Source organism: Cottoperca gobio, chromosome 6, assembly GCF_900634415.1.
Source record: "Cottoperca gobio chromosome 6, fCotGob3.1, whole genome shotgun sequence".
Taxonomy (NCBI): domain Eukaryota; kingdom Metazoa; phylum Chordata; class Actinopteri; order Perciformes; family Bovichtidae; genus Cottoperca; species Cottoperca gobio.
Genome location: NC_041360.1, coordinates 4,682,676 through 4,709,147, shown reverse-complemented (window position 1 = coordinate 4,709,147; position 26,472 = coordinate 4,682,676). Strand labels below are relative to the sequence as shown.

Genomic DNA, 26,472 nt, shown 5'->3' with positions numbered 1-26,472 from the left:
ACAAATGATTTATAACGGGGTATCTCATTAATTATTATATATCTCGTTATTATAAACTGTAGGCTATATTGATATACCCCACTACAGCATAATGCCAATTTGCTTTTAAGCTTCCCATGGTCTTTAAAGTATTCTACTTCTTTTTTGTTTTCATGTAAAACCTTTTAGAAATCCTGATTTCTGATTTCATTAACACTGCTTTTCAATGGTGGTGGAGTATGTGTCCAAAGACTATAGTATTTCTGCTATTACTTAAACGATCTGTGAATATGCTACATTACAAGTAAAGGTCCTGCATTCAAAATGTTACTGCAGTAAAAGCACATAAGTAGTATCCCAATTGAAGTATCAAAAGTACTCATTATGCAGAATGTGGCTGTATTATTGTGTATGTTGTAATACAGTTATATTACTAGTGATGATTTAACATGGAACCAGCATTTAAATGTTGTAGCTGGTTGGAATGGAGCTAATTTGATTTACTTCATAGACTGGTGGGTTAGTTTGATCTATAACAACGCATCATATTTTATACTACAATAATTATAGTTATCGCTAACTTTAGCTTTAATACAGGTATAGTGGGGTAAAAAGTGAATTCTTCTTTTGAATGTAGTGAACCAGAAGTATAAAGTAGCATAAAAGGGAAATTGTACTTACTAATTACAGTATTTGAGTAAATGCATGCACTTAGTTACGTTGCACTTATAGAGAACAGAGCCATCATTGTTAGTAACAGCCGTGCCCTTCCTCTTCAATAACCATCTTTATCTGTCCAGTATTTACGGGCCTGCCTCCGCTCTTACATTTTCAATTCCCTCTAAAAGGGTACCATTTTAAAATTTAAATTACAATGGGTTATACTGCACTTCTTTTCCAATGTATTACTGTACGTTCTGCAAGTCAAGCTATGAAAAAGGTCTTTTGAAAAGCCAGAGAACATGTTCTGCTTGGGTCTATAAAACTGTCTACGCCAATGCAGCACCTTCAAATGTCCAAGTTTCATTTATTGTATACATTTTTCCATCACCCATCTGTTCCTGTAATCAGACCCATCATCCCAAGGGTAACAGTGAAGTTCCATCGCAGAAAACATTTTGACACCAAGCTTGTTTATAGTAAAGTGGTGTCCTGTGGTGGGTTGTAGTGTTGCATAATGCTTATTCTCAAGAATGTCACACTCTGTACAGAGCTGATCCCACATGACTGTCGGACTTTAATCCCTGAAATGAACAAATAGATGTAAAACAGCAAGAAAACAGATTCACGTGCTGATGATGGCGAAAACAGATGTCTGTATGCTAATCAGTGTTTACTTTAGATCATTTCCTGAACTGTCAGATAGAAATGATAAACGGGTCCTAAACAGACCAAATATGAAGTTCCAAATCCATATAAACTGGCTGTATACAGAAAACATCCGTTTGGGTTATTTCCCCTCTACAGTCTTTAGAAGATATGCATCATATTCAAAACATGCACAATTGTATTTGTATCAACCTGAAAGTCAGACAAATAATACAACACAACACTCTGCATTTTTTGTTGAGTTTATTGTCTTCACCAAATTGGTCCAAGGGGCGCTCATAGCATTTCAACAACAAGTCAGATCACAATGAAATATGAAATTATGGACACTGAAAGAGGCGTTAGACTGAAGACCGCATCCGCTCAATGCAGTATAAACAAGAATGACTGCTTCTGGTCAAACCATTACTCTCTGGTCAAGTCTTACTATCTCCACTTACTTCTACATACTGACCTCTTTCCTCAAACAGAACCAAGTTATGCTAATAAGAAAGTGACTGCAACATGTTAACATTAAACTACTACTACCCTGGATCTAAGCCGCTTGTGCTTAGCCAGAGGCTTTAGTTTACAGCGCAGTCATTGCAGTTTCACTGTGCTGCTCCATGGCTGTATCTGAGAAACTTTTTTTCTCCATTCTCTAAGAGCTGGACTGTGGCGGTGTTACGGAGGGCATGGTTACAAATTTGCAGCCAAAACATGTTAGTTCTAGAAAAAGAGGTAGCAAACCAACTCCCCCCTGGCACAACACGGCCATGCTCTCCATCAGGATCTCAACAGCACCAACAGACAGACACGCTGGTTAGAGTACCTCAAGCTGCAGACTCCTGGGTCTACCGTCCCTTCACAACAACAGATCAATATTACAATCTAAGAAAATGTTTTGGTTTTTAAATCTTTTTGTTACCTGAACACAAAAACACCCTGACTTGTGTAGCATGAGAAATACAGTACATTTATAAAATTTACCCAAAAGAAAAGCTCTTTTTTTAACCATCAAGAGAAGCATTTTATAGGGACCAGAAATGAACAACAATAACAAAAGAAGTTGCTTGTATTTTCAAAACGTTTTAAAATGTAGAACCTATTTACAGCATCATGTCGGAGCAGAGGGAGTACGAAAGCACAAACAGAGTTGGGGAGGAAGTGACGGAAGACGAACCAGGGCAGTAAATTGTTCTTCATAAAAGAGGTGTTTTATTCAAACCTACGGTCAGTCTCGGGTCAAAATGATAAGCGTTTAAAGAGTTCTCAGTCCTTCAGGACACCAGGGAGGAGGGGTTAGTCCAGAGCGATGATGTCATCGTCATCATTGTCGGTGGAGTCCATTCGTAAGCGCTTGGTGGAGGACTCGCCAGTTTCTGCGTCCGAGTGCCTCCTCTTGGTGCCGCTGGTCGGTGCTGCTGCAGAGCTAGAAGACGCTCCTTCCTCCTCATCAGAGTCAACGATCATGACGTCATCGTCATCTGCTGGAGCTGAAAGGTGGCGGACAACAACGTTCACAGATAGAAAAGAAACAGATACAACTGTTTCCACAAAGACAAGTCTTTATAATGTAAAAATATATATAGAAAAGGTCAGACTACATCAAAGATCCACATTAAGGTGCAGTGTTTCTCCTACCACTGCGCCCCGCCAACGGAGCCCTGCGCCCCGCCAACGGAGCCCTGCCTGAAATTCAAGGTTTTTTTCTCGAATTAAAAAAAATATATATATTTTTTTTAATTCACAGGTCTCTTTTATTAAATAAACTAAACGCTTATGATCTAATTTATGTGCACGTTTCAGTTTGTACTGTCTACTTTGCGCATTCACATTCTCTCCATTTTGCGAAGGCCGGGGCTTCTCAGCGCACACGCACACACACACACACACACGAGAGGGGAGAACTAAATAGAACCCGCGCCACGCACGTGCATTTAACAAAGAGACAGAATCACACAAAAACAGCGGCACTGTGAAAAAAGAAAATAGCTTTCCTGCTGACCTTTAGAAGAGGTGGACGGCTGGGCGGAGTCGGCCTTGTTGCCGTTGGTGATGCTGTTAACTTCTTCCTTGTTTGGCTGAGGGGGCGGAGCTTTGTCTGGGGCCTCACCTACGACCTCAAATTCCACATCCCGCTCTAGTTCCTCTCTGCAAATGAAGACAGACACGACAGCCTTTGTGAATATTGTTCACTCGAGTCACCATAAAAACAAAACAAGAGCAATCAAGGGACAGTTCACCCCAAAAATAAAACATATCTTTCTTCTTACCTGTAGTGCTATTCATCAATCTAGATCGTTTGTGTCCAACACTCGCCAACTCACACCAAAACAATCTAAATAGTGGCACTACAGGTTGAGAAGAAAAGTATGTATTTTTCATTCAATCATACGCACAGAGGTACATACGTGTGCAGGACATTAACGAGGAGTGTGTAGTCTTGCAGGAAGTCATCAACTTGGAGACGGCTGCCGTTACGGATCCCAAAATCTGCAAGAAACTTGCTGTTGTTGGCTGTGGAGAGAGAGTGGGTGTTACACACGCACGCCACAAACCAAAACGTTTTTAAGACCGTAAACTTCAATACATTTCCAAATGTTTAATAACATATTTTGATACTACCCAGATAAATACCCTCTGCACTCTGAATATTATTCTCTCTGCTGTGCATCTCATCCACTCTGTAAGTGCTGTGACTAAGTGTTACAAAAAATGTGACAAAACGGCTTACTTGCAACTCTGTAATTAGAAACCCTTGCAAAACAGAGTATGAGGCACAGCTCACTAACCATGTCAGAGATGTTCACTAAATGCAGTTTTTAATCTCCTCCTCCAGAATGCGATTTAGCTGACGACTGACAGATGCTACTACAGCGTCCTCTGCTGTCTGAATGAAGAATCACTGCATGTGATTCTATTGCATTGCTTTCCATTTCCCCTTCCTCCTTACTTTCTGTCTCTCCTTCCTCTGAGGAGATGAGGATGGTCCCTTTTCCATCCTCTATCTGAACATCTGGAGCCACCATGCCAAACCTCTCCTTCAGGATCTGATGAAAACATACACAAACATCAGGTCAACGACAAGTAAGTAGTGCGATAGTAAACATCTCACCCGAACATGACAGCATTGGAGTCCATAGCAACGTTTACAATTCAACAGCAAGGACTCCTTCCAACCAAAAACATACTTGTAGTTTATAGGGTACATGAAATACAGGCTTTTCTCAGGCAGCTTAGGCCATGTACCATATTTGGTGTTTATAGGTACCATCCAAAAACAGTCAGAATATCTGGGCATTTCTTTTGATTGAACAAACGTGCAGTGAGGGAAGAATGTTCCGTTTGAACTGAAGCGGTGGTGCCCCACAGTTTAAATACTTTTAAATAAGTTGTCAAAATGTAGCATTTAAATTTAGTTGTGTTCAAGACTTTTGTGAAATAATGAGGCTTGTTGGTGCAAGTGCAAAAGCAGGCTCATCATATTACCCTGTCCTGCAGGCAGAGGACCGTGGTTTTGTGGACGTTGAGTTTGACTGTGACTTCCGGTTTGCTGGCGCAGACGTAGCAGTTGGCGCTGGGAGGATCCAGGATACATGGGACCAGCAGCTTCTTCCTAAGATTGGGACACTTGTTCAGGAAGATCTGAAGAGGAAAACAAAGACCAACATGAAATGTGGAAAAACAGAGCTGGCAGTAGGGTTGGGAGATTGGTATAATATATATAGGCGATTGGCTGACATGTTTTGGGCAAATCTTGTCATTTCTTTTGTTTTTGGTCTGCCTCCAAAGAACGAGTGAGAGACGCATCACAGTAAGCAAAACGTGTTTATAAATATTCACCTGACTCATCTTTTTAAGACAGACTTGTGAATCTATGTTATCATGTTTAGCTCCTGGAGAAGTGAAAACAAAAAGGAAGCTAATGTCAGGGTTTCTCATGCAGCAGACTTTAAAATCCAAATTTAAATGGAACTTTCCTGTAGGGATGCAAATATAGAATTATATTTTTGACCCTCATCCGATAATTAACCGTTAACTGACATGGTCAGTGCCTTGCATGCAGAGGTGCTGTGGTTGAAGTGACAAGTCGCTTAGCTTCAACAACAACCGACAAACAAGTTGAATCCATCACTTACTGCCAGCTGCAGTGTATGTGCAAAACAAGCAATTGAGTCCTAAGTTATCCCGTCCGGGAGAGTTAGCAGCCAAGATGTTGCATGCATCGTCGTGGACATATGCAGCTACTTTCCAAGTAAGTTGAGATCGCATCATTAGTTTGCTGCGAGTTTGTCGGCTGTGTGTCTCTCTAGCATAACAAAATTGTTGTCAGTTAACAGTTAATTATCTATATCCCTAATTTCAAGTCAACTGGTTAGTAGTTTAGTAAAATAATTTAACCATGGATGAATATCCAGGTCATGACAACTGCCTGGAGTAATGTAACCAGTCATGGTACTAACTGTGCGACAGGACTCTAGTTCCCCGGACAGGATCTTCAAAGCCTCCAGCACAATGAGTCCAGCGATGACAGCGTTGGTTGTTGCAATAGCTGGGATGATGTTACCCGCCATGGCTGAAACAAACAAGTTAACAAATTCTTAATTGGGGGCATTTATCATAATGTGTACTACAACGTTATAATGGAATTAACTATTTTAAAGCATATACAATATACAATTCATTAAATAAAACTAAGCAGATTCTACATGATGGTTTGTTTCCAGTGAAGCCAATTTCCTGTTGAACAGAGGTGGGACAATAAACTTACACTTAACATCAAAGCGACTCTTCGTGTTCATGCTGAAGATGTGCATGCGTAGGTTGGCTGCCGCGGTAACAAAGTCCATAGCTGGGGGGTCATCCTGACAACAAGAGGAGGCAGTGAAGGCACTAAACTCACAAGCCATTAAAAACATATTGCATGTATCTAATGTAGTAAGACACATGAAATGGTCAACAAACTCATTTTCTTTTAAACCCTTTAAAATGTTTTACAATCAAAAGACAGGCGTATGTTTCTCAGTGTTTCAGGAAAAAACTTTTAATTCTTCTCTTTATTTACAGCAAGTGTTACATTCCCTCCATCAGTTCGTGTTTGTGCGTTACCTTGTCCCACACCAGCTCGGCTCCTTCTCCCTTCTCCTGCAGCTCTGAGCGGAGACTCTCCACGCTGCGCTGGAACATCTGGCAGAGACCCCAAACACCCAGAACCAGCTGGTCCTTCAAACCTGAACCCACAGACTTCTCCTGAGGACAAGCTGGGACACATAAACAAGTATGGATGAACATACAGACAAACAACACCTAAGACAGCCAAGAGACAGGTATACAAGCACAGCACAGCCAGGTAAAGCCCCTTGATGACCTGCTGGAGGTGCGCATGTCACAAACACAGGAAGAACCTGTTGCCTGTTTTTTTGCAGCTCACTGTGGATGACTTCAATTTAAAACGGATCCGCTGACACGTAGAATGTCCATGTCTGTTTGATTTGACCTGTTGTTATTGATGAATAGCCGCTAACAAAGCTCCGCTAACTCTTGTGACAAACGCACTGCATTTCCTATAACTTCTTTACAACAAACTCATTCTACTTGGCCAGTGGTTTAAGTGGCCGTTTAAAGTGAAGCAGGAAAGGTTCTGTTTGCATCAGCAGTAACTTCGCTCCAATACGGCTAAAAGCGATCAGTAAACAGTAAAATAAGGCGGATATCTGAAAGTACAAACAGGAACACAAGAGTGAAACTCCAAACCACACTGTTAGCATTCAGTGCACTGCACCACCTGAAGACAGCTGCTTGCATGAAAAGTTAACATCATTTGATTCAGAAGATTCTACGTCTCATCTCCCATGGCATGTCACATTCATTGTTTTTAAAACAGCTTTTTTCTGTGTTTATAAATCACACGTCTGTTTCTATTCCGTTTGAGAGGACATACTTACTACATCTTCTACTCACCCTAAAGCTAAATTGGAGTTTGCATTCTGGATGCATGCTCAGTATCTTGCTAGGTTGACATTTTTGGCTATTGTAACGTAAAACACTCACACCTATAGCTGCAATGCCATTTCACGTTTCTTGTCTTGCTGGTGTAAATCTAAGATTGTACAGTTTCTGGAGCCATTTTTTGCAGAACAGGGAGCAGACCGGGTGGGACGAGCAAGCAGCAAACACGCCCACAGACATTGACTTTAACTATTTAACCAAAAGCTTAAGTTGTCTCTGACAAATAGTTAAACAGACGTACCACTGTTCTTTAGCTGGTGCCAGTCTAGAGGTGTAGGAGCTTTCCTCTTCTTCCACAGCTTGTCCATGGTCAGCAGGTACATGATGTCATCTTTGAAAAGCTGGTGAGTACAGCCAATCAGAACCAAGCTTGTTACTGTATTTCTGAGATAATATGCTAACACAGCACTGATTAAATTACTCAAACGCTGTGTTACATTTTAAAGAAGCATTATTAGAAAGCATTCCTCATGTTCTTGCACTGCAAAAGCACAATATGCAGCCCAACCAAACACTGTCTGAAGTAGAAGAGCCGTTATAAATGCAGCTAAAAAAGGTATGATGCTTATCATTTTCTGTGTCTAACATTTTACCTATAATCTTAAACTCTGACGTACATTAAGAACATGCAAACTATGGTCTTCAACATTTGCTTTTGCAGTATGTAGAAAATACACAATAAATCAGCAGGAGCCGTCTTTTTAATCCACAGCACATCACATTGGGTTTACTAACACATAAAACAGTTCTAACAGTTTATAACCACAGGTGGAAGCTGTTCTCTGCACTTTTATTTAAACAGAACGTTTGGTGTCCCACACACTTACAGTCTGCATTTGAATTTCTAACACAATCCTACAAGTTGGATTTGTGTGATACCTTGTTGAAGAGTTTGACAGCGTTGTATCCTGTGGAGCGGGCCCATTCCTTGGTGGAGACTCGCTTGATGTCCCCGTCCTTTTCTGAGGCTGTGGCGCGAGCTGCCGTGTCTTCGGGATTCCCTGTTTACAGAACACACGCATACATTTTACAGCGTAGGGTGCTTGTGTATTTTTAGCTTTATTACAATCTGACAAACTGCTGCCCCAAAATGAGCAAATAAAAGAGCCAGAGAAATTGTTACAATATTGTGAAACAAATGAAACGTCAAGCTCTCACTCACATGCAGCCTCGGGATCCGCGGTGTCGGGCGACACTTCTTGATCTGCATCCTCTTCACCAAATAGCTGACTATAGTGGCAACAGACAAACAATGCAAGATGACCTTTAAAACACAGCATACTGACCTCTATTGTTGCAGGGCCTGTCTAGTGAGGGTTTATTGTGCAGTGCATCTATGTTTGAAATGATGCTCATACTTATTTACGATAAGAAATTAGTCTTACTTGAAGAGATACTTGGCCCAGACGATGCAGTGAATGGGCTCAGACGGAGTGTTTCTGATGGTGCATCCTGGGAAGGTCTTCTGGGTGGGCTTGGGTTGGCACTCGTAGCACTCAGTCATTCCCTGGGGATCAAAGAGAGAGGGAACAGGAAGGAATAAAAGAACGGAAAATGGCGACAGAGACACAGAGAGACGTCATAGTTGCTGCCAATAATCTATGCAATTGATGTTATAACAAGTAACATGATGTGCACGTTCTACCTTCTTGATGACTGTGACTTGTCCCAGGTATCCAGCAGTGCCACTCTCTATCAGAGGGATGTCTGCTGCCAAACACATCCTGTTCACATGGTTACGGGCCGCTACGGAGACAAAAAGTGTTTTATTTTCCACATCAATTGAAAGTGTTGGCAGTTAGTAACACAAAATGTGAGTAGTGAGGTGGCGTGAGAATAGTACCTCTGTTATCCAGAGCGTTCATCACCAGCATGAACTTTCTGAAGAACTCCACGTTGTAGTCAGGGCTGTTGGGGAAAAAAGAAAAGACAAAATCAGTTCCAAATCCAAAAGGACAACCATCAAACAAGAACAACCATATAGCAGTATTTTTCCTTTAATTACCTGACCCTACTGACAGTGTGCATCTCTAAAACACTCATTTAACAATTTAAAAAGGAATAAGAAACTCACTTCATGATGCTGTCATGGTAGGCAGTGATATTTGCAGTGGGACAAAACAGCAAGGAGCTCTCCTTGGCCACCTGTTAAACAACAAGAACAAAGAGTTCAAGGATGTACAAACGGCACATCAAAAAAGTTTTCGTCTACGATTTGCTGGTACAGAAAGCATGCATATTTCAGTCTGTTCAGAATAACACACTTTCAGCTCAAACAAGATAAAAACTACACAACAGTGACAGAGATTAATTCCCTGAGGCTTACATACCTGTGCTTTAGACTTGCCAACATGCTTCTTCTGGAAGAGGAACTGGCGGTTCAGGTTGCTGACATCAATTGTGTCCAAGTCAATCTGCCGAAATCAATAGGGTTGTAATGTTATATAACGTGATATATGACAGCCAACAACTATCATCATGTCGTAGCTTTTAACATAGCATTTGTTTAAATTATAATTTGGATACACATATCTCCCTGTACAGATGACAAATATGAACAAATCCACTACATAATTAGGGTATTCTCCATACATTTTAAAATGCAGATAGGATCTCCCTCAGTTACTTATTAAGCGCCTGTAATAAAATGCCATCCCTTACTGTGATCATTGAATCTCTAAGGATTCACTCAAAGAATACTCTGTTATGACTAAAGATTGCAAAAACAAGTGTGAATGTCACAACTGTGAAAGCTTGTTAAAAACAGTCAACAACAGTTCTGATCAGACTGAATGACCATCTCCTGATGTTTTCCTGTACACTGTTAAAGTTTCCAGACTACCTCACATCTCTTCTCATTTGACTTCACTCTACTTCTTTAGTAATTACATATGTACATGCTCATTTTGGCAGAACTTTTTCTTGTTGTTTATATGTAGTTACCCGAAGTCATCCATTCACGTTCCACTTAAAAGGAATAATGTTGCAGATTAATTAATCTATTGAGCACCCCTCAATGAAACCTAATATTAAAGGTCTCTGAGATCACTGGGATCCAGTGAGTGTCACAAATGCGCAGCCCCAAACATCTGACGCTTTACCCTGGAAAACATAAACATTCAAAACTATACATACTACGCAAACACACAAATGTATATATTTTTTTAAATGCAGGATAACATCATCAGACGCATCCATGCAAAGGTGTGTCCAAGTGTATGTGCAGCTGACCATCAAGTTAGCAGTCACATTTCAAAGAAGTCTAGCTAACTTAGCAGTGTTAATGGCGCCAAATGCTCCAGATACAATTGCGCTAATATTTGTACAACTTAATGCCCGGGCATGTCCACTTAACTGTGAACTCAGGTACAGTGGGATATCAAGACACCACCATGAACACTCGTATGTTTTACTTCTTTGAATGCCACGTCCCAGCAATTAGCCCTAGCCCAAACCCGCACACCTCCAGGCGCAGTCTGTGCAGCACAAAGACCTAGCATAATAGCCAGCTAGCTAACAGACACACAAACATAAGTAAAACGGACCACTTCGATGTTTTTGAAGCCGGTGAGGACGAGGTTCTTCAGCAGCTCACAACCGATACCCCCCGCTCCCACCACCAGCACCTTGCAAGTGGAAAGGGAGTCCGCGAGTTCTTTTCGGAGGGGACCCACCAGTTGGACCATGTTGATCGGCTAGAAACAGAACCGAGAAGCTAGCGGCTATCTTCTTCTTCTACCGAACCAAAGTCCCGCCTACTTCCGGGTTATTTAACTTCTTCTGTAGGTTTCTGAGGTGCTGGTTCGACGCATTAGCGCCCTCTTCTGTACTCAAGGTGGGTTTGAACAATGGATGTATGTAAGATGGTTTGAACCTACTGTTGTGAAGTTTTCCTCTCAGTAACCAACATAAATGTTTGGAGTTATTTTTTTCTGGGATGTCTCTGCAACAACTTGAATAAACCATTATAGAAGACTGTAATTAAATGATCTCACGTTTCGGATAAATTAAATGGAGATAATAAACACCTCTTAACATACAAGGCACATTAGATAATAAAATGTACTTAAATTATGTTAAATAATAATATAATAACATCAATAATCGAGAGCAGAAAAAAAGCAATAATAATAACAATAAGTCTGCACTCTTTCAAAGTTGCTCTAGGGTTCATCATACATTTTTTGTTATTCATAAGCTCTGAGGAGAGACTGCAGGTTTTCCTTTCATTAGTCTTAAAGCACTAAGATGATTGTCCACAAGGTCCCTCCTAAAAACAGAAAAAAGAGGTTTAATTTTTCTCCATTTGGATGTGTGGATGAAACATTTTGGCAGGAGTATCAGGTCGTTCAATATCAAGTCAATCTTAATGTAAGTAGGATCTTGGCTGACAGCCAGTCCTGCAAATACTTCCAGAAAGCCACAGCACAGAGTATACACAATGAAAAAACAGATGATCAGTAGTTTAAAGGAAATGGAGTCAAAGCATATACATTTCCTGGTTCTCGAATACACTGCAGTGCCAGAAGCAGCACAGCTATCGCCACCAAGTAGACCCCCAGACAATTGAATATGCTCAGATAAATATAGAGTTATGTCTGATGGTTTGGGCTTGTGGAGCCATTGACACACACCTGTATTTAATGGATAATGCTTTTTCAAATCTATTTTACTAACACTTAATATAGTATCACTTTACTGGGAGAAGTTAGGCTATTTGGAGTAGTGTTTATTTCTCTCAACAAGTATATTGTTCCAACACTCCACGGCCCCTGGTAGACCACCACACCAAGAACAGACTATTCCACCACAATTATCACTGCCATGTGCAATATTCACTTTTACAACTTTTTATCAACCACTTTGTACTTACTTACTTACTTATATTACTTTTATTCTTTTTTATTCTATTTAACTATTGTGTACTCGCCACTTTACTTCATATGTTTTTTTGCTGTAACAAGGTACATTTCCCCGTTGTGGGACTAATAAAGGATTTCTGATTCTGATTCTGATTCACATATATGGACATCATGGCTGAAAAATAACCACCATTGGGCTCAATCTCAGTTTTTTATATTTTACTCTCTTCCTTGCTCCCAACATCACCATGAAATGATTTTGTAATGTAGTATTCTACATGCTTTTGACTAATGGCCTTGTTACTCATTAACGGCACTTTGATTTGGTTTTCATTTTCTACAACTTTATTAATATGTTCAATCCAATTTTAACATCAGAAAAAATAAATCACTTCCAACAGATAAAAACCCCAACTTTAAAATCAGACAGGACAGCCATATTGAAAGATCTTCTCCAACTCTCCTGCAGCGATGATGGTAGGGAGATTTGTGTTTTGGTAAAAGTCAATGTGTTTACGATAGACACAGCTGAGAATTCAGCTTTAAAGTTCAGTTTTAAATGTTTTCCATTGTATTATTTGCAAGACTGCATCTCACAACAGGCCACAAACGTCACATGATGTGGGTCACAGTTGGGAGAGGATTCGGGCGGCATCACTGCTGTGGAAATTGCGATGGTGATGGCTTGAGGAAAGCCAAGATAACATCAAACTTCCCTTTTTGTTAAATTCATTCATTTATACAAATGCTGCCCTCAGAGTGTAATTTGTATCTTGTGTTTCAGTTATTGTTCTATCTCCATAAGACAAATAAACGGAGAATTAAAAAATATAAAAGGAGGACATGTTGATAAATACAATTACGTGTCATTTTTAAGAATTTTCACAAAATAGTATTTTTCAAATCCATTCAAAAATCAAGTTTGAGCCACCATTTAAAGAAAGAACAATGGAAGGGAATTAGTCGGCATGGTACACCCAGCCAGGTGTTTTCACTTTACATGATTAGTCCACTCTGTATAGGCTGTGATTAGATGTTGATTTGTAATGGGCCTATTGGTCACACACAGATTCATGCTTTGATACAAGGTTTTATTAGTAGGACAGTTTATTTGTCTCTACCATAACACCTGAGCTGTATCTCAACACAGAACACCAATGACAATTTCATATATATTTCCTTCATTTCTTCATGTCTGTTTATTGGTATTTTAGTTAGCAAACAAACAGTATGATATAAAATATAACAAAGACAGTTCAGAATATATATATATATACACAAAAAAAGATAAAAAACAATAGGACATGCTCAGTAAATATAGGCCGATAGCATAAATACTAACCAAGGCTGAGTCATGGTGTAGATTGACATCTTAATTTAGGTACAACCAGTTATTGTAGCGAAGAGTTAAGATCATATTTATTGCCTATCCTTTACATAATCAATGAGGGGTTGTCAAGTCTTTTGCAATAACCTAATGGAACATCACAAAGTGAATCTGAGTTTTGAGGTTCTCATGATATCTCTGATCAGTGTAGTGCTGAGTGCACATCCTTCTGTTAGCATGATGACATTTTTGAGTAAACATATTTTTGTAATTTGTCCAGTGTGTACAGAATACTTGCTTGGAAGAAGTAGACCTTTATGAAATTGGGATACAGTATAATTTCTAGTACAGTTCTATCAACCTTCAACCTGAGCAGAAGTTTAATCTATTAACCAAATTATTATTATTATAATTTTTATAAACTCAGTGTTTTGAAAAGCATTATTTAGATGTAAAATCATCATTCCCTTTAGAACTAGTTTTGTTAATGCACTGATTAAATTATTATAATTACTGATACTGACAAAGTGTATAATTATTTAGGATGCACAATTCAGAATCAATACCTTGGACTTTGAAAAGTCAGAAAAGAGGAGTTGCAAAAACACATAACAAATAAGTGGGTTAATCAATGAATATCTGACATCACTAGTGTATATGTAGCACTACAATAGCTATGAGCTACATATAAGAAATCTATTATGTATTTTTTCACACTATTCTACTATTAAAACCTTGTATTACAGCATCTGTGTGTGCCCAATCTGCCCATTACCTGGCTGAACATTATTAGAAAGACATTCCCTCGCAGTATCATGTCTATAATGAAGAGGGCGGCTTTACAGTTAGAAAGATGGATGAGTCAATGATCATGTGCCCTACTTACAATGTCGAAACATGTCCCATGAAGCAGGTTTACTGTAGTTCACGTGCACGAGTGAACAGGATCCGGATGTTGTTACATCGGTAGTCACAGTGATTTTTATAGGATTTACTTGCATGTATATTCTGTTAGCAGACCCATGAAACAAACAAGAGATGAAACTCTTATGAAATGTGCTAATTAACGGATTATGAGTTCACCTGCTGCGTTGATAAAGCCTGTTAGCGCTACTCTGTATCCATGGTAACAGCAAGGTTTGATGACGTTATAACATGCTGCCTTCCTGTGCTGTCTAACATTTTGTAATTTAAATCACAAGTTAGAGTTTAAAAGATTACATTTCTTCAAAATAAGCGTATTCTCTGTCAACGAGTTATACCTATAGGTAACTTAAATGGTACACGGACCTTTTACGGGTTACAGAGTACAAAAGCCTTAGCAACAATGAATTGTTTTAATGTTTAGGCTACATAGAATATTTATGTATTTATTAATAAACATATTGTTTTCTCATAACTGTGGCACTGCAAAACAACAAAGCTGGTTTATGAAACACAAATGTGTTTATCTATTTTATGATGATGTGGTAACTAAGGCTATTGTTATGTTCCCTTATTATTATTATTATTATTATTATTATTATTATTATTATTATTATTATTATTATTATTATTATCATTTCCACACAAAAAAGGACAAATAACTGGAGTTTACGCTGAACTTGAAAGCCGCACGAGTTGAACAGAAGGTTCTGTTTGTCCGGAGACTCCTGAGTGGGAAGTGAAGTTTTGCCTTTGACGTAAGTAATCATGCAAATGTTTCACTACGCAATGTAAATTCAGCATCTGTTTTAATGAACTTAAACTGAACGAAAAGAAATACAAAATAAAGCCTATGCATATTGATTTAAGGAAAATGACTTAAATGTTTTTTGTTGTTGTGACGTTCTTTTCAATGCTGCTTGTCAATCATTTACATTCTGTTGTGGCCATACATACGTGAGATTTGAAAGAATCAATAGGGCAATGGGTAAACTGTAACGTTACACGTTTTATTTGTCCCTGTGGTCGTGCGCGTGGGCTGAGGCCAGCTTGATGAATCATCCTTATTGTAAACCAGGTGTTTAAGAGTTGTTCCATAGTTTTACAGTTGACCAGGTAATGTAACTTTACCACTGGTCTGCTCTCCACCTCCAACACACACTCATACATAGACAAACACGGCGCAGTCCAGTCCAACACACCGCAGCTGCTGGAAAGAAACATGGGAAGCGCAACACACCTCTGCTCGGTGCTGCTGCTGGTATGTCTGCTGGGGCTTCATTACTCCTCTGGTTTCTGGATCCTCAACGTTGTCTTCCCGCCAAACGCCAAACCAAGAGAACCGAGCAACAACACTCCGCCACTCATCATCGGTAAGCCGAGTGTACTGAGTGTTGTTAATGTGGAGTACATTTCGTACAATATTAGATGTCAGACTGTCTGTGCAGCAATTATTTTTGAATATCCAGAATGTAATATGTGCCTTTAAGGACCATGAAAGCTTCATGTTTAAAGTGTATGTCATCTGGTTTGTGCTCATTTAATTGAAAATCGTTTTGGAAGTATGCAAAAGTGCAACACCAACTGACATGATGAGATGGCTCCTGCTCACTGCCTTTCTGTATATTGATGTCTAGGCTATCAGTGAGGCTGTACATCGCACTCTGTACATTTGACCCTGTATTTTACTGTTTGTGTCCTGCTTTTTTAAAAATCTTATTTTATTTTTTAAACAATTGGACATAATACAGATTCAGGATACATAGCATACAAGTAGAACAATAATATAAAAAAGCCACATGTATTCCACACGAGTATTTCCCACGAGTATTTCCCACGAGACACAGATACTATAGCACAGGGGTCACCAACCTTTTTGATACTGAGAGCTACTTCAAGGGTACTGAATAATACGAAGGGCTACTTGTTTGATACAAACTTCCTGAATAACGTAGTTGCACGGTTCACCTTTTAATGATAATATTATCAATAATAATAATCATAATAAATATTCATATATGTGAAGAGACTGTCTGATCACATGTTAATGATTATTAACAATGATTTACCATGGTAGGAAACACAGATATATTTAAACATGCAACATTATTTATTTATGTTCTCAATCAATTTCAACAATTGAAAGTCAGAGTTATCACATCTCTGATATTTCTGTAAATATCTTTATTGACAGTTTTGTATGAATGAGCACATTTGTAGCATTTTGTTCAAAATCACACCAGTTATATTTTAGTACAAAGTATCACTTCTGTAAAAACATTAAGGAAATCATTAACTGTCACATCTTCAAATCATATCAAATCAAATCAAATCAAATTTATTTGTATAGCCCAATATCACAAATTATACATTTGTCTCAGTGTGCTTTACAGACTGTACAGGTTACGACATCCTCTGTCCTTAGACCCTCGCATCGCACAAGGAAAAACTTCCTAAAAGAAACCCCAAAATTAAAGGGAAAAAAATGGAAGAAACCTCAGGGAGAGCAACTGAGGATGGATCCCTCTCCCAGGACGGACAGACGTGCAATAGATGTCGTGTGTACAGGATAAACAACATAGTACAAATACAACATTTGACAGAAATTATGTTGTGTTGGAAAAAAAAGAAATAGAAAGTTTGGATGAATCCAGGAAAATGTCAATAAGGCTTCCCGGTGTCCAGCAGGACCAGGTCAACAGGCGCTGTCACGATTCATGATCCTGACGTAAACTTTATCAGTGGCAACCTGCCACATGAGAGACAGACACTCCGGGGATGATACCCCGGATGGTGAGTTAGTAACATACATTTACATAAATGCATACAGATAGAGAGGGAGAAGAAAGAGAGAGGGAGAGAAGGAAGAGAGCAGGGAGGTGTCCCCCGGCAGTCTAAGCCTATAGCAGCATAACTAGGGGCTGATCCAGGGCAAACCTGAGCCAGCCCTAACTATAAGCTTTATCAAAAAGGAAAGTCTTTAGCCTACTCTTAAATGTGGAGAGTGTGTCTGCCTCCCGAACACAAACTGGAAGCTGGTTCCACTGGAGAGGAGCTTGATAGCTGAAGGCTCTGGCTCCCATTGTACTCTTAGAGACTCTAGGAACCACAAGTAACCCTGCAGTCTGGGAGCGTAATGCTCTAGTTGGTTTATAAGGTACTATGAGATCTTTAAGATATGCTGGAGCCTGACCTTTAATTGATTTGTAAGTCAGGAGAAGGATTTTGAATTCTATTCTGTATTTTACCGGGAGCCAGTGCAGAGCAGCTAATACAGGAGTAATATGATCCCGTTTCCTTGTTCTAGTCAATACACGTGCCGCTGCATTTTGGATCAACTGAAGAGTCTTAAGCAACTTTTTGGGACAACCTGATAACAATGAGTTGCAGTAATCCAGCCTTGAAGTAACAAATGCATGGACTAGTTTTTCTGCATCATTTTGAGACAGGATGTGTCTTATTTTTGCAATGTTACGTAGATGAAAGAAGGCAGTCCTTGAGATTTGTTTTATGTGGGAGTTAAACGACAGATCTTGATCAAAGATGACGCCAAGATTCCTTACAGTGGTGCTGGAGGCCAAGTTAATGCCATCCAGAGCTTCTATGTCATTAGAAAATGCGTTTCGGAGGCGTTTAGGGCCAAGTATAATAACTTCAGTTTTGTCTGTGTTTAACATCAAAAAGTTGCTAGACATCCAAGTTTTTATGTCCTTAAGGCATGCTTGAAGTTTAGCCAATTGATTGGTTTTATCTGGTTTAATTGATAGATATAATTGGGTATCATCCGCATAACAATGAAAGTTTATAGAGTGGTTCCTTATAATATTGCCCAAAGGAAGCATATATAAGGTGAATAGAATCGGTCCAAGTACAGAACCCTGCGGAACTCCAAGACTGACTTTGGCTGTCATGGAGGATTTATCGTTAACAAGTACAAATTGAGATCGCTCAGATAAATAGGACTTGAACCAGCTTAGTGCGGTTCCTTTTATGCCAACACAATGTTCCAGTCTCTGTAGTAGAATGTCACGATCAACAGTGTTGAAAGCAGCACTGAGGTCTAACAAGACAAGAACAGAGACAAGTCCTTTGTCTGATGCCAATAGAAGGTCATTGGTATCCTGTTTGTACAAACACCTTAAGGCCCTGTCACACATATCCGTATGACAGAAACGTATGCCGGCGCATACGAACATTTGTCAGAGTCCAAATACGTGCAACTTTTCATTGGATCGGAAAAGTGAACATATACAGATACACATGTCTGACCTATTGATATCGTATCACTTACTTATACAAAATGTATCAGACAATTGCCCAACGAATGCATAACGTATACAAAAATATGGCGTATACAAAATATCGGCAACACGCTGGTTTACGTAGATATAAGGTAAGGTATAAGCAGTATTCGTTAAGAGCTCACTGTGTTACGCTGGGGTGCGTTGTTGAACGCTGATGTTTTGAGCATGTTCAAAATTACCGGACGTACCCGACGTGTGCTTCATAAGATATGCAGACGTTACATTACGTTAGACATACGTGAATACTTACCTACGTAAATATAGTACGTGAATACTTATCTACGTAAATATAGTATGTAAATATAGTACGTGAATATGTACGTGACTACGTTAGAGGTACGTTAGATATAGGCTACGTCGGCTGACGGTGAACCCTACAGCCAATGTATTGATAACGAGTGGATACCCTATTCCGACCCTATGTTAAGATTATGCCTGACGACGGAGTAACTTATTAAACGTGTTTCTACAGTACAGCTAGCGTTCAGCATTTTAGCCGTTCTCCAACATCAGCATGACGTGAACCAAATGGCACTTTTCCAGCTCCGTTGGCCAGACGCTCTGATACGTTTTAAATAAGTAAGTGATAAGCTATCAATGTTTGACATACGTATAATAATTTGTTATGTATACGTTATGTATACGTCAGCTACAACACCGCTGTGGAAAAGTTGGACGTACTTGGACTCTGACACATTTTGAGCTATTTTCATATACGGCGGCATGTTTCTGCCATACGGAGCTGTGTGACAGGGCCTTAGCTTTGTAACATCGGAGAGTGGGCAGTTAGCATGGTGGCTCCCGAATGTGTCTCCACAATGTTCCGCTTTGCCGTCCCCCGTAAATGAGACATACACACTTTTCTTTCACTGCTGTAAAAAAATATTCTTCCTCCCAATCATTGTGAAAATTGTTCGTTTTCTTTCGCTTTTCTGCCGTGTTTAGCATAAAAAACACACCTAGCGCCCCATCGTAGCTGCTCCCGCTAGCTTGTCTCAGCAAAAAGGGAAATTGAGATTTGTCTTGCACGTGGAATTGAACTCTAACCCCTTACAGGGTCAGAGTGTGTATATATATATATAAAACATTTTTGTTTTTTAAATTCTATATTTAATATTTTCATTTTAAAATAAAGAATAATTCAAGTGTTATTGATTTTTTTTAAAACCAGCAAAACAATTAAATACAAATTTTAGACAGAGCTTCATGGTGACTAGTGCTATTTTTAGAACATGCCCTGTGGGCGACTCATGTGGTCCCTGCGTTGGCTACCCCCGCTATAGAACATACAGATATTATGTGTCTTGGTAGCCTTTTTGTTAGTTGAATCAGAAAGTTTCACTTATTGAGGGTCTCTATACAACTTTGGCATGATGATGCTGAAAAGCAAGGTCGCCCCCCCAGATAGAGGAAAGCTGCCCCAAGTACATTGCACTGATACATTAGATAACAGTTTATACACCTGTTCCTGTGATTTCTGGTCATTCTCTTCATGTGATCAGGGGCCATTTTCACAAAGATAGACTTTGATTATGGCTTGAATCAAACTTCAGATCAGCATCTAAATTCATATGTTGCACAAAGCTGTGAACTAGGGACAAACTAGCTATGAACTTTGGGTAAATTAAGACTTTTAAAAAACTTAAAAACATTGCTGAAGCAACCGCGTCAGACCGCCCAGCTCCCTACACTCCAGCAGAAAATGTTTTCCTTATGGAAGAATTCAAAAGTTACAACATTTTACTGGGAAAATATCAGACAAGGGTGCAAAAAAAACTGAGAGCAGAGCTGACATGCTGTGGACTCAGTACTTCTGCTTTTTCAGTCCGGCTCAGGACAGTTTCCTCGCACAATTTAAAGCGGCGGTGACAATGATCCAGTTCAGTTGCACTTTAGTTCCAGTTTAGCCAAACTCTTCTTGACGCGTAGCACAAGGTTTCCTGTCAGTATTTGATTCCACTGTGTTGTGATCAGATGGACAGATGAGTATTACTTTAAATTTCATATTAGAATTGTAAATATTCTTACTCTGCTTCTAGTATATTGATAGAAATTTCCACCGTGTAACTTTGTAATTAAAACAGCCTGAGGAAAGTGTTACACTTAAATGTACAAATGTCTGAATGTTTTAAGAACAAACTGAATTACAGTAAAATGTGTTGGTGTTATTAACTACTGGCCTTCAAATGACTACATGCTTAAAACTGTATCACTGTGTCTGTGACATCAACGGAGAGACAAAGAATGTATTATAGCATGTTTATCATGACAATCATTGCATGTGTAAAGTATAATATTAGTCAAAGATTATACTGAATTATTATTCAAGACAGTAGGTTTTGTGTACTCCATAATTAGGAAACCGATTTTGTTGATTATTTTAAGATTACACTGCAGAACATCTTCTCTTCCCACAGCCTATGACCCTTTGTTTGCAGTGAAAAGGTCATTGTCCAAATCATGATTCATACAGTGTGCTGCAAATATCTGACAAAACACAGAGAAAACCAGCTGTTCAGTCAAAACATTTTACCTGCACTTTACTTCTGTAAAGCAATGTCTTCTATTCTGTAAGATATTGTAAAAAAACTATTTAAAGCAAAGTATATACAGAGTTAGTGCCATGGTGAATATTGCAGAATCTTCAGATTCAGGTATGAAATGAAGGATTGTTACAAAGGCACCAAAGATTGACATCATTTATTTATATTTCCTATTTCCCAAACATTTTTCGTACACAAAGTTGAGTTTCAACCTCAGTCCTTCGAAACTGTAACAGTTTCACTCTTTTACAGTATAAGGTGAAAATAAGAACGTTCAATGACCAGTGACCTACAGCTGTGGTTACCAACTTGTTCAGCTTGTGACCCCTTAAACTAAGTCAAAGTTCACTTGCAACTCTTGTTACAGCTTGCATATGACTGCCAAATAACTTTTGGTGGATCTGGAATTGACTTCTCATATTTTTTCTCTTAACATAGAAAATATAAGAGACATTTTAGAGAATGTTGCTGCATGAGGCTAAATGTCTTTTATATCCTCCTATTCCATTAAATGACTTGTGACATTCATCTCGTGACACATACGAGGAGTATCGACTCAAAGGTTGACCTTTCAGTGCTTACCTTACAATGAGATTCACTGATGTAACTTGTGTTTCTGTGTGTCCAGTGCCAGGGAACTTGGGGAACCGTCTGGAAGCTAAGCTAGACAAGCCGACACTGGTCCACTGGATGTGCTACAAGAAAACTAAACTCTGGTTCCCCCTGTGGATTGACCTCAACATGTTCATGCCTGTAGGAATAGACTGCTGGATTGATAACATGAGGTAACACTGACGGCCTATCCTCTTCTGTATTATGTCTCAGCTTCAAGCATCTTAATGACAATGTTGTCTCTATACCTCTGCTGCCTTACAATGTTCCTGTGTGGTCTAGGCTGTCACTACCAAACATTCTCTAATACTATACTAAGACTATAATAAAATCTGAAAAATAGCAAAAATATTGTGCTTCCTCCAGTGTAATTATTCCGTCTGGTATTATAGTCACATAAGAGAATGTGTTTGCCCAACTAGACTGAATGTCCGTTTGCGTGTCCCAGACTTGTTTACAACAGGACGACTCGGCGATCATCCAACTCACCAGGGGTGCAGGTGCGGGTGCCAGGATTTGGGCAGACATATCCCATTGAGTTTCTTGATTATCACAAACTGGCTGGTAAGAAAATTGTATTTCACTGATGGGTTTGGGGTTTGCCAAAAGATTTCTTGAAAACAATGTTACCTAAGAGTTGTGCTTAATTCCTAAACTACAAAATGAAATATCTTACTGTGTCAGCTGTGTAGCTCAGCTGCTTTGTTCCAAGTATTGCTGATTTAGACATCTGGCATTGACTGAGACTGCTGCTGTTTTTTGCAGGTTATTTTCACACTATGGTACAACATTTGGTCAACATGGGCTACATCCGAAATGAGACAGTCCGAGGAGCACCGTATGATTGGAGATTAGCTCCTAGTAAGTAGCCAAACCACACACACACACACACACACACACACACACACACACACACACACACACACACACACACACACACACACACAAACACTGTAACTGGTTGATTAAAATAACTTTGTATGATATATCTAGCATATGTTAGCTTGGAAGGACAAAAAGTAAATCAAAAGGAGAAAGCCTGCAAACCAACGGAGCTTGTCCTTTTGAAGTGACAATAGATAGATAGATAGATACTTTATTAATCCCGAGGGAAATTTACAATGTCCTGTGTAGTTGGTATTTAGTCTCCCTTCAACTATAATGGTATTAATGGGTGAATCAACAGAATAAAGTAGAAACATTAAATGGGAAATATACAGTATATATGTGACTCAAAAAGGACCCTTTTTTCTTTTTTTTTACAAAAACGGATTTGAAGCTCCACTTAACCTAATGTTTATATCAAGGGGCGACCTCCGGGTCGGAGAAAATGAAACCAATGCACAAGTGCCTTAAACTTGCATGCTCTTTAATTTCCAGCAGAAGGGGACTCCATTGGTTTTAAAAAGAAGTCTGAATGTATAAAAGTCTATGTGAAAATGACCATATTTTTTACTTGATTTATTACCTCAGTAAACATTTTCCTGACAAGTGTGTGGTCTCAATCGCTCTAAATGATGGTCCCGTAAAATAGACAAAGCAGCGTATAATTCAGAACGTGGCTACCCTGTGATTGACAGGTCGCTACCACGGTGTTGTCCGGTATGGGTGCTCTCCGGTATGGGTGCTCTCCGTGTTTTCATCTTAGAACAATAACCCTTTCACAGTGCTTTCAGTTCATGAAAGTTAATTGTCACATTGTGGTCACCTAAAAATGTTCTCAGCGTTTGGTTGTATTAGCTCCATATCTGATTCTTTTAGAAGCTAAATTCTCCAACATTGGGTTTATCAGAAAAGCTGCCTGTTGCGAGGGTGAGGCTGGATCAAAACAGTGAAACTGTGGGCTGTAAAACAAAAAGATGAGCTGATTTGTCATCTCATGCATTATTAATACAAAAATATTGATTAGGGCAGCTTTAACAGGAATTGGAACAGCTATACATAGTGTGAAAGGGGTCACACCATTATAAATAATCCGGTAAGGAGTCAATTATGAGCTCACTGTATCCCACAATCCCTCTAGGCCCCGATTAATGTGCCTTAATGTGGCGGCAGCTCTTTCCATCCCTGTTAAATGTATAAACTCTTCCAACCAACAGAGAATTATCAACCTTACTCAAGTCTTTTTTAGCTTTTTAGCTTCTTTTAGCGCATTGTTTTATTTTTATGGCTGAAAAAGTGACCAGCTGGTGAAGAAAGTCAAACTTCTAGCAGCTAAAGTATTCCTTTCTCAGACTTTGGTGGAGATCAAAACAAAGCTCAATGGAGAGTGAACATTAGACTTACATCCAGGTGCTCAGATACACGACTCCAAACACTTACGAATGTTGTTTTTTGTCTGCTGTATGCATAAATACACAACTGATTGCAAGCACTTTAGCCAGTAACAGCTTTATATGACATACTAAGGATGATGAGGTAGAGTATAATGATTGTACATAACACACACTTATCCCCTCCTCCTGTCATCCTCCTTCCACAGATGAGAATGCAGAGTATTTCACGAAGCTGCAGGACTTGGTTGAGGAGATGTACGACGAGTACCAGCAGCCTGTTTACCTGCTGGGACACAGCATGGGCTGCCACTACGTCCTCTACTTCCTCAACCACCAGCCTCAGACCTGGAAGGACAAGTACATCAGGGGCTTCATTTCGCTGGCAGCTCCATGGGGGGGAGCTGTTAAACCACTAAGAGTCCTGTCGTCAGGTAATGACAGTTTTAACTTTGCGACATCCACCTGATTTGAATTTTAATCAAGCATGTCCTGTACATTCTTACTTCTCATAATTGCACCTGTGACTGATTTAAAACACTCCTATATTTGTGACTTTTGTTGCAGGTGAGACTGACGGTATCCCGATGATTTCCAACATCAAGATCCGTGAGGAGCAGAGGATGGCAACCACTAATCCCTGGATGCTGCCCTCTGACGTAGCCTGGCCAAAGGACCACGTGTTCATCTCCACTCCGACCTATAACTACACCAGCCAGGACTACCATCGCCTCTTCACAGACCTCAATTATGAGGATGGCTGGTAACTAACAGCTTTAATCTTTTAGTCGATTAGTCATTTTTTAATGTTTTTTTCATGCTGAATGACTTATTGCCAAGAAAATTATAAGCACATCTCTGGTAAAGAATAATAATTATACGCACATTATATAGGTGCAACAGCACCAATAAGGTAAAAGGTAACGCCTGCACACTCCATGCCTCAAAGGCCTATTGTTGACTACGAGCTTGTTTGCCTATTGGTGGGCATTATGTATAAATATGGGTGTGGCCCCCTGAGTGCTTACCGCAGCGACCCGGGTTTGAATCCGATTTATGGCTCTTTGCTGCATGTGATGCCCTCTCTCTCCTTCTTTCCTGTCAATCTTCAGCTGCACTATACAATCATAGGCCAAAGAGCCCCCCCCCCCCCAATTTAAAAAAAATAAAAAGCGACTTACAATAAGTGTAAACAATCATGAGGATACAACTCCGAACAGCAAGAATCTTGTAAGTACATTAACTTCAAACAGGTACAATCCTTTAAGTGCATAACAATAGCTTCAAATAAGCCAAAGAAAAGTGCAACATACAGAAACAATAGAATATGAATTCAACCATTAGCTACAAATAAACCAAACCAATATAAGTTTTAAAGGCCATCTTTGAATCTAACAAATACAGTACGGTTTGAGAGGGCTTAGGTTGCATGCAGGTAAACGGTCCGTGTAAAGAGCAATGGAGGCGGAAACCATCGGCTAAAATGAAATCTCAGAACCTAGCGTCTGTCGACATTTAATGTTTTTAATTTATTTATCTGCATTCATTTGCCGATATCTTTCTATAGAGATTAGCTGTAGACGTCGTCTCTATACTTTACATTATCTCAGGTTGCTGATCGGACTGTAAACAATGACCGGTGCACATCAAAAGAAGTCTGAATATCAGTTAACAGTTATGCGGATAGCTGCTACACCGGAACCCACTGAAATATTGGCTGCTGCCCCCACAAGCTAAAACGTTGTCAGACTGATAGCCAATTGGGTTCATCACGAGGAACGACAAAAGTATTCATGTGATTCATTATTAATAAAAACAAATATTGATTTTAACTGCTCTAAGTTTTGGTCCTTGTACCACTCCATTTCACAACTCCGTTATCCTCTTGTTGTTCCAGGCACATGTGGCAGGACACAAAGAACCTCACTAGTGATCTCCACCCACCTGGTGTCGAGGTGTGGTGTATGTACGGCGTGGGGCTTCCAACTCCGGTGACATACATTTACGACGAGCAATTTCCCAACGTGGACCCAGTGGACTTTGTTTACGCCGATGGAGATGACACGGTGGACAGCTTTAGCATGAGTCTTTGCAAACGTTGGGCGGGGCAGCAAGAGAAGCCTGTGCATGTTACAGAGTACCGAGGACTGGCCCACCTGGACATAGTGTTCCATGAAAAGGTGCTCAACGAAATCCAAAATATCATGGATGGTAAATCAGATACACCCAAAAAGGTTGACGTCCTATCTGGAACTGAATAGCAGACAACAGCATTTAAGACTTTAAAAAACAAAAACACAGAGTGCTGGATTTTTTATATTGTTGACT

At 39.5% G+C, this 26,472-nt stretch overlaps 2 protein-coding genes across 3 annotated transcripts in view; one reads left to right on the top strand and one right to left on the bottom strand.

Annotated features, from left to right (window-relative positions):
• Window positions 1-1,534: 1,534 nt before the first annotated feature.
• Window positions 1,535-14,445, bottom strand: uba2 (ubiquitin-like modifier activating enzyme 2). Of its 2 annotated transcripts, none has more exons than XM_029434845.1 (17): window positions 14,375-14,445; window positions 9,630-9,713; window positions 9,374-9,444; window positions 9,143-9,207; window positions 8,945-9,045; window positions 8,685-8,806; window positions 8,462-8,529; window positions 8,179-8,300; window positions 7,541-7,640; window positions 6,400-6,551; window positions 6,062-6,155; window positions 5,754-5,866; window positions 4,780-4,935; window positions 4,244-4,340; window positions 3,702-3,807; window positions 3,296-3,441; window positions 1,535-2,783 (listed from the first exon to the last, which is right to left on the bottom strand). In XM_029434845.1, exons 3-17 carry the CDS (start codon window positions 9,376-9,378, stop codon window positions 2,590-2,592), a joined length of 1,641 nt encoding a protein of 546 aa, XP_029290705.1. In that variant the 5' UTR covers window positions 9,379-9,444; window positions 9,630-9,713; window positions 14,375-14,445; the 3' UTR covers window positions 1,535-2,589. The 2 variants fall into 2 exon arrangements, with proteins under 2 accessions (XP_029290705.1, XP_029290704.1); XM_029434844.1 differs by lacking the exon at window positions 14,375-14,445 and adding an exon at window positions 10,845-11,056.
• Window positions 12,577-26,472, top strand: part of lcat (lecithin-cholesterol acyltransferase) — a 14,416-nt gene continuing 520 nt past the window's right edge. The window contains exons 1-9 of the mRNA XM_029434847.1: window positions 12,577-12,638; window positions 15,066-15,170; window positions 15,585-15,785; window positions 21,888-22,044; window positions 22,320-22,435; window positions 22,637-22,732; window positions 24,354-24,578; window positions 24,712-24,907; window positions 26,042-26,472. The exon at window positions 26,042-26,472 is cut by the window's right edge and continues 520 nt beyond it. Of these exons, the coding sequence (XP_029290707.1) occupies window positions 15,635-15,785; window positions 21,888-22,044; window positions 22,320-22,435; window positions 22,637-22,732; window positions 24,354-24,578; window positions 24,712-24,907; window positions 26,042-26,405 (1,305 nt within the window). The 5' untranslated portion in view covers window positions 12,577-12,638; window positions 15,066-15,170; window positions 15,585-15,634 and the 3' untranslated portion in view covers window positions 26,406-26,472. The remainder of the gene's footprint in view (window positions 12,639-15,065; window positions 15,171-15,584; window positions 15,786-21,887; window positions 22,045-22,319; window positions 22,436-22,636; window positions 22,733-24,353; window positions 24,579-24,711; window positions 24,908-26,041) is intronic.

Coding starts and splice junctions, on each gene's coding strand:
- uba2 (XM_029434844.1), bottom strand. CDS start 10,985: ATGGTCCAACTGGTGGGTCCCCTCCGAAAAGAACTCGCGGACTCCCTT. Junction 9,445..9,629: donor TTGGCAAGTCTAAAGCACAG/GTATGTAAGCCT, acceptor GTTGTTTAACAG/GTGGCCAAGGAGAGCTCCTT. Junction 2,784..3,295: donor GCCGTCCACCTCTTCTAAAG/GTCAGCAGGAAA, acceptor GCCACCTTTCAG/CTCCAGCAGATGACGATGAC.